This window comes from Copadichromis virginalis, linkage group LG11 (assembly GCF_057382275.1).
Source record: "Copadichromis virginalis isolate Kocher_CV1m ecotype Utaka linkage group LG11, C_Virginalis_male_GT1.1, whole genome shotgun sequence".
NCBI lineage: Eukaryota > Metazoa > Chordata > Actinopteri > Cichliformes > Cichlidae > Copadichromis > Copadichromis virginalis.
Window position 1 is genome coordinate 6486818 of NC_140628.1, and position 8611 is coordinate 6495428.

An 8611-nucleotide genomic window follows, 5' to 3' on the forward strand; every position below is an offset into this window, starting at 1 on the left:
CACTCAGTGGCTGCTGCTTAGGACTGAACATGCAGTTTGCCCTTCGTGCCTCCCTCTTCGATCTTTGTTGAACTAGTTCATATTGCTGAACACTGGCGTGCACAGATAGAGACGAGGTGGTGCTGAAGCACTTGCCCTTTTGCCCTCAGTCCAAAAAAGTGCCCTTTTGAAAGACGTGATTTTTTTTTTTTTTTAAAGCTGCGCGATTTAAAAAGGTGTGAAAATAATGGCTTGATTTGTGCCCCTTCTTCAAAGACACCCGAACCCTGTCGCTTTTTCACTGTCACCGTGTCACGTGAACACGCTTGCAGTTCATTTGTTGTGAGGCGTGTAGCAGCGGCATGACATAGGACTACTTGGAGTAGGCATAGTAGGCTAACTATAGCGACTGGGAGCCACGGCGGACAACACGGCAGCTCTTTCCCTTCCCAACCAGTCAGGTAACCCATGAATCGAGTGAAATTATTCTGTTTGCCCTCTAAGACCAACCTGCAATTGTTTTGTTGTGAAGTAGCCTGTCAGAAACTGCACATGACAAACTTTGCCAGCTTGCCCCCTCCATCCATCCATATGGAAAAACAAAAAAACGACACATTTAAAATGTAACCTAAATCATTTAGGCAACCCCACTCTCCATCAATTCCGACCTTTTTGCATACACTATTGAAAATATCACGTTATGCTATAGGCTACATGCTGTTAGGCAGAGGGCTCTTTTGAGCCCATTTTTCGTTACAAATTTTAGGATGATCTCACGGAAATCTGTGAATAAATACAAAGTTTTCAAACTGAAGTCAGTGACGGGAAGACATCACACTTTTTAGAGATGGAACTGCAGAAAAACCTAAAACCTTGCCATGATTATGAATAATAGAATTATGGACGTTTCTCCGTTTTTGTGGATTAGCCTTTCCATAACTAACGTCAACTACTGTCCTACTTTGGTAAGATTGAAATTAATGTCTTTGACTGTCTTTAGTAGGTGTCTCCTGTGAGAAAGTTAGAACACCGTCCAACTGTCTAAAGATGCAGTCTTTAGCCTAACTGGTTGTTACTGACTCAGTGATGCTTGCAGACATCTACGCACTGTGTTGTGATCTGATTGTGACAGAACAGTGACGTTGTTATTGGTAGTTTGAAGGGTACGGTGTTGGGGGTGGTGCATGTTAAAAGTTTTGAGAAGCACTGGTTAGACATGTTAATTTTTTTTGGTGTAACATATTGGCAACATTAACACATTAATTTGCTAAAGGAAAAATAGGCAGTTCCCAATTGCCTGTGAAAACGACCATTCTGCCCTGTTCTTGTAATGACCACAGTCAGTCTTATTCGTTCTCATACATTTTGGTCTATTTATTTACTAATTTCAGCAAGCATAATGCCTAGGAAAGAGAGGCTGAGAAAGGGGAAAGAAAGGGATCTACAACAGGCAGCCCAGGGAAGCAGTTCTCTGCTCTCCTGGATGAAAGCAAAGGAAAATGAAGATGAAAGGTCAGAGTCAAGGGCAGAGTCAGGTTCTATTTTAATGTTTTAATGTAACCTGCTCCTTGCAGTTAATTCTATTGAAAAATCTTAAAAGCTGTTCACACTTAGTTTTTAATGAACTTAATCAGCAGGCATTGAGCTAACTATTATTTTGTACCTACGAAAGTTATTTCTATGTTACAAGACTTGCAGTATGGGTTATTATTAAAACTATCTGTTTAAGCTTATTATTATGATAAATAATAATACTATTATTATTATTATTGTTCCATTGTAGTCAGTCACAGCAGGGAAGCAGCTCTATGCCATCTACCAGCATAGCAGAAGAGGGAGATATAGAAACAGATGAAGCCGCGACCAATGCAGCAACAGGTTCAGTTAGGCCTACAGACACTGATGTAGTGCTCTCTGAAGACCACAATGAGGAAGAACAGATCAATCACATAATGTCAAAGTTAGCAGCTTTACAATACCCAACAGATCCAACACACATCCATACATTTAAAATAAAGCGCAATGACAGATACTTTTCAATGTGCTGCAATGTGGGCCCATGTCAGCCTGATATACCTTACCCAAAAACTGAGGGGAGATCATTCCAGAAACAGTGGTTTTCTGCTAATGTGTGGCTGGAATACTCACCCACTGCTAATTCAATGCATTGTTTTAGTTGTCGGCTTTTCCTCTCGGATGAAAAATATAAAAGCAGAACAGCCTGGACAACTGATGGCATCAGAAAGTGGAGTACTGCTCTTGAAAAAATCAAACAACACTCCAGCGCAGAGATGCACATGACAAGCATGGTTAGATGGATCAATTTCCAGAAAAAGGCCCTTCAGTCTGCATTTGATGTTTCAGACGTAAAAGGGGTGGAAGTTAGAGAGCGAGAGAGGCAGACAAACAAAGAAATCCTGACAAGATTAATTGACCTAACAGTGTATCTTGCACGTCAGGGACAAGCATTCCGAGGTCATGATGAGAGTGAGTCCAGTGATAACCGTGGCAATTTTCGTAAATTAGTCAATGTATTTTCCCGCTACGATAGTGTGCTAAAAATGCATTTGGAAAAAATTGCCACAGTTAAAGCCACCAAGACAAGGCCCCAGGTGTCACTGCTTTCCATCAGAAGTCAAAATGACATCATTGCAGCACTAGGAACTTACATCAGGAAGGAGATACAACGTGAAATAAAAGAGGCTGAAATGTATTCCATTCTACTTGATGAAACCTCTGATGTTTCACACAAAGAGCAAGTGTCATTTGTTGTGCGATATTTTCATCATATGCAAATAAAGGAGAGATTCATCGAAGTGTGCAATGTTGATACAACTACAGGCCAGGAGCTGGAGAATACAGTGTTCTTGCTTCTGCAAAAGAATGGCCTAGAGATGAAGAACATGTATGGTCAAGGCTATGATGGAGCAGCCAACATGAGTGGCACGTATAAAGGTCTCCAAGCTAGAATCCGTGCACACAATGAGAAGGCCCTCTATGTGCACTGCAAAGCCCATTGCCTCAATTTGGTACTAGTGGAGGCATCAAAGTCCAGCAAGCATTTTGTGACATTTTTCAACTTGGTGGAGAAATTGTATGCCTTTTGCTCAGGCTCCCCAAAGCGTCATGCTGCCTTGGTCAAATTTCAGGAGTCTCTCTTTCCTGGACAACGTGTTATGGAGCTCCAGCAGCTGTCAGATACTCGATGGGCTTGCAGGGAAAAAGCACTGAAGGCACTTCAGAGAAATTTGAAAGCCATTTTGATGCTCCTTGATGACATCAGTGACAGTGACCCACCTGACCTGGCCCAAGGTGATGCTCAGATGTACAGAAATGCCATTAATTTTATGTTCATTCTCTGCATGGAAATCACCACACCAGTATTCGAAGTCACTGCTTTGGCATCAGATTCTCTGCAGGAAGAAGGGTTGGACCATTCCACTGCCTACAAGGTAATTGATGGTGTGCTTCACACATTGCAAACCATGAGGTCTGAGGAGAAATTTGGAGAGATATTTAGATGTGCATCAGAGAAGGCAGAGAGTTTCAACATTCCAGTACCTACCGTGGTGCCTGGTCAGGAGAGAAAGCGGAAAGTTCCAGTGCGTTTCCAACACAGCACCACAGTGTCTCAAGTAGGTGCTCAGTTTGAGTCAGTGGAGGCATATTTCAGGAGTGGTGTATATTTCACCTTTCTGGACATCATGACTGGGGAACTGAACAGGAGGTTCAAAGGGGACAATACTGGAAGCCCAACGGCCAGAATCATTCAGTCCTTCCAGCCCTTAACTGTGCATGCTAACTGGGTAGGCCCACCAAACCCAGAAGCCATTGAAGCTGTCCACATCCTCTGTGAATTCTATGGAGAAGATGAGGACCAGCTCAAAACAGAATTAAAGGTCTTCCACTCCAGCTTTAGTTCAAAAGACCTCAGAGAAATATTTCTGATACTGAGGGAAAACAATGGCCAGCTGATCTTTCCTGCCTTTGTCAAAATGATTCAGATCTACGCAACACTACCAGTGACAACTACGACAGTTGAAAGATCCTTTTCAAAGCTAAAAATAATCAAAAATAAACTAAGAAGTTTGTGTGGAGAAGAAAGGTTGTCTGATCTCCTCTTGTTGGCCATTGAGAAAGATGTGGAGATCAATTACAACGAGGTCATCAACATCTACAAAGACATGGCACCAAGAAGGATGCTTCTTTAGAGCAGTACACTCCATTTAATGGACACTTGAGAATATGTATGTATATAGTTTAGAGTTGGATACAGATTTTATCTTTTTGTGGTGTGATTTTTGATTTTTAGAGAATGTTTTGAAATAAAAGTCAAATTGCATTTAACCTGTGCGATTTTTTTATTATAAAAAGAAAAGGTTTTCCACATATGCAAAAAGTGCCCTTTTTCCCCCCTGGAGCACTTGCCCCCCAAAATGTCTGTGCACGCCACTGTTGCTGAACTTTGTCAAACCTTGGTGGATGCTTTGAACTTAGCCTGATTAGAGTTTTGAGCTGCTAGCTGGCTGTGAGTAGAATTTTGTGATGCTGGCTTGCTTTAGTTAACCTTTAGCTTTTGTTTTGTGTGTGGCCAGCTTGCCTTAGTTAACCTTTAGCTTTTACTCTTGACTGTTTTTTTCTTTATGTAATAATTGTTTGCCCAGTGGTCTGTTGAACAGCCCTGTCGGTTTTCAGTTCAAAGTTTGAGATTAAAACCTTTTTCTTTACTCAATTTTGTTTGGGGGCTTGTGTATGTTACTCCTTCCCTGATGCCTAGCAGAGGGGGTCGTAACAATGTCAACATACAACTCTTTTTTTCTATTAATGTCTTACTTCATTCCTACCTGATTGAGATGTCTAGGAATTATGAGTGATTGGCTCACTGTAGTGGTAAAAGTTGATACCAATCAAATTATGACATGTTAAAGTTAAAACAAAACACAACTGACTGTTTTATATTATATCTAATATTTATTATTAAATTATCCTTATAATTACAAAATGTTTTATGTAAGATTTATGTTTTGTACTTTAAATCTGACATCACAAAAATATTTTGGAATTTGAATAATGTATTTTGTAACTGCAGTACACATAATACTAATTTTGAAAAATTTTGTCCAGGTTCCTTGCCACCGGGGAGTCCTGTAGGACCATCGCGTTCAGTTTCAGAGTCGGTGTGTCCACGGTGTGCCAGATCACCCCCCAGGTAGCGACGGCCATCTGGGACTGTCTGGTGGATGACTTCATGGCTGTGCCTTTGTAGCCGCTAAGACTGGTGGACCTAAATCTTCACCACCACGTCTGTATACATACAAGCAGAGAAAGGGGAGTGGGTGGGTCAGCGCTCAGGGCACAGAACTTAGCTGGCTTCAAACACACCAATTATTTTCCATAAAATAAACACAGTCAGAACCCCAAATACAAGCTAAAAATCCCAGTATACAATAAAAATAGTGTTTGCAACCCGCTAAAAACCCTGCCGGCAGAAATAACTATACACTATTAAAACAAGGCTAAAACATGTTTTCCATATGCTAAAATTACCCTCCCACAGTCCCATAATCCCACAATCCAGCCACAAATGGGCGAATGGTCCTTATCTGAAAGAGACAGGAGAGGAACTTCTCTTCCGGGATGGGGAAACTCACCAGCAACAGACCAGGGAGTAGGCTCCTATCGCAGACCTGTCTCCTCCGGACAGCGCGTCGCCGCACAGTCCCGCCCCACTCCACACCTGAACACGGCCTCCCTCGTCTCACCGTCAGATGCAGGCAGAAGGGCATCCCTGCCCTGTTGTGCATTGCGGCCATCGCCACCCACTGTTGCCGTTCCTGTCGTTAGGACTGGATCGCCTGGGGGCCCAGCCCTGGAGCTGGGTGCCGCCGGTGCATCGAGCCACCTGGGGGGCTCTTCAACTGGTGGGGAAGATTGTCACATCTTGCAGGAGCTTTCCTCTCCTCAGGGGCTCTCTCTGCAGGAGGGGGAGATACAGGAGAGGTGCAGTTTTCTCTGTGGTGGGGTTGGGTGGACTGTCCCGGGCTCTGTGGGGCCGGGAGGCGCTGCTGCACTGGGCCCCGGTCTGGATGGGCCTGGGCCCCCTTTCCCTGGCGGGTCGCGGAGTGTGGGAGTGCCTACTGGGGTCAGCGGGGGAGCTGGCCCCAGAGAGGGATTACCTGCCCCTCCCTTCCTTCCCTCCCCATCTCCAGCTGCCTCCCTCTTCCCGCTCCACCACAACCACCCACACATGCAGGGCCTTGGAGTAGGGGTATGTCACCAGGGTGCAGAGGAGGCTACCCCCCCCCCCCCCCCCCGTCCCCTTCTGGCTGCCTCTGCCTCAATTTTATCCCACAACTTAGACATTCACATTATTCACACTCTCATTACACATACATATAGGATCTTGGGGGTGGGCACAATCACGGAGTCCAAATTACCATCAGGGTGTACACCTCACCCCTGGCGTCGTTGCCCACCTCTCAATTTTAAATACACTTAGACATTGAGGGCTATCAGGAGGGACTATGTGCTTACCTGCTGCTCCTTGACAGGTAGCTCCATGCCCTCCTGGGTTTTAATTGCACCTTAGAACATACATGCATCAACACTACAATGAGCGGGTGGAGGGAGGTTTGGAGTCTTCTCCCACCCCCATTCTCTGTGGCCTGCTGGAGTGGGAGGGCTAGGTGGAGTTGGCCGTCCGACTGCGGTCTGGAGTGTGGGGCCTCCCTGCTGCTACGGAGTCGGGGTGGTCTGCCTCTCCCCACCGCAGGGAAAAGGGTAACACCACCTGGGTCTGGGTGCAGTTCCCCCCTCCAGGGGCAAGGGTACCTAGACCCGGTTTGTAGAGTACGCTTGGGGAGTGTGATCGTGTGTACAGCGTCTCTTTATGTCTGTCTCCACGTTGGTTGAGTGTGGAGTAAGTGCATATGAGAGCATGAGGGGGGGAATGGATGTTTGTGTCTGTGTTTGCCTGTATGTCTGTGTCTATATGTCAGGCTGGGTATCAGACGCCACCTCTCTGGGGACACCTCAGGCCCTCCAAGGTTTGGAGGCCTATCTCCACCTACCACCACTTCCCCTGCCAGTGGCGGACTCCCTCAAGTGTCGGTGCGTTGGTGGTTCTTTGTGTCTGGGGGTGGGCTTCCAGGTACACACCGGCTCACTCCTTGGCGGCCGCTTATCGGGGCCTGGAGCCTGGGGCTCGCTCGGGCCCCTTCGGGGGTGGGGTGACCCCGGCCTCTCGGCCTGGGGCTCGGTCACTCAGGCACAGCTGGCGGCCGGCGGAGCTCATGGGCGCGTCACTGCAACTCCCCCTGGCTTCTGCTCCGCGGCTGCTGAGTGAACCCTCATCTGGGACTCTCCTCAGCTCTTACTGGAACAGTGGCGCGGCTGCCCCTCTGTTGGTCTTCCATGGTCTCTTGTGTTCTGGGGACCTCCGGATGTCTGGAGTTTTTGATCTCCTCCATACCTGCTTCACACCCTGGAGCACGGGGCTGTGGCCCCCCCACACTCCCTAGCAGATCGTTACATGGAGAAACCTTTGGAATACAAGCGCGCTGATCCACACAGGTATGCACACGGGTGTTCACTGCTCGTAGACCTAAATTACACCTTTCTTGGCTGCTACTTCGAAGCACATCTGTCCTGCGTGCTGCACAACAACATTGAATATTTAGTATTTACTGCTGTTTACACTTAGCTAGATTAATGCGATGGTGTTGTGTTTAGTATGTTGCTTTGGTTTTTTTGTCTTTTTTTTTGCTTGTTTTCTATTCTTCTCTCAACAGGTGATCCAGCAGATTTTTTTTCTCCCCCCCTTTCTCACTGTCCCTCTCCCCTTCTGTTTTTCCTTTCTTTCCTCTTTCTTTCTCCCTTTCCTATCCCTCACTCATGTCTGTCCCGTCTGTAACATCTGAAAATAAAACAAAATAAATAATAAAAACAAAGATCGACCAAATGGACCAACACGGCAATGCCACGATGATCCAACGTAAATCCATTGGGTATCCTTGTTGGTCTTCAGACAACAATTCTGATGGCTAAAGAACCAAATGGGACAGGCGAAAAAAAATAAAATAAATAATAATAATAATAATAATTTTATCTGTCAGCCTCACCCATCAAACTCAGGGGGCGGGGTTAACGCTGCCCATGCAGCTTCTCTAACATTTGATTGGTTGCCATGCAAAGTAAGTCAAAACAGGTCGATCCTAGATAATCGATTGCTTGTGTAGACTTGGGGCAGCCAGGTATCCCAGAATTCAGATCAAATCACAGGCAGCAATGGTGGTGGTGTAGTTTTAAAATACCCCGTTTTTCTGTCACCAGCTACACTTTTAACAGTGTTTTAGCCGCGAATGTCGCGACGTATGTCTGGTCAGGTTGTCAACACAGAACATGTTTGCAAAAGTGCTCAGATGTTTTCAGAGATTTCACTAGCTCTGCTAACAATTAGCATGCAGAGTGCACCCAGGGGGTTACGTTAACCGGTTTGTTTACATATTCCACTCTCCGTGTTCCACATGTTGCATTCGCAGATTCTCATTTTCACCGAACGATCGTCTCTTTCCGCCTGGTCTTGTGTCTCTGTGCTTCTGTAACATAAAGAACGAGCTGACATTTTTCTCAC

The 8611-nt window shown here is 45.7% G+C and overlaps 1 protein-coding gene across 1 annotated transcript; it reads left to right on the forward strand.

Annotated features, from left to right (window-relative positions):
- The first annotated feature begins 2540 nt into the window (after positions 1-2540).
- LOC146697979 (zinc finger MYM-type protein 1-like) lies at positions 2541-4381 on the forward strand. The gene has a single exon (XM_085472779.1). It carries the CDS (start codon positions 2541-2543, stop codon positions 4188-4190), a length of 1650 nt encoding a protein of 549 aa, XP_085328905.1. The 3' UTR covers positions 4191-4381.
- The last annotated feature ends 4230 nt before the right edge of the window (positions 4382-8611 follow it).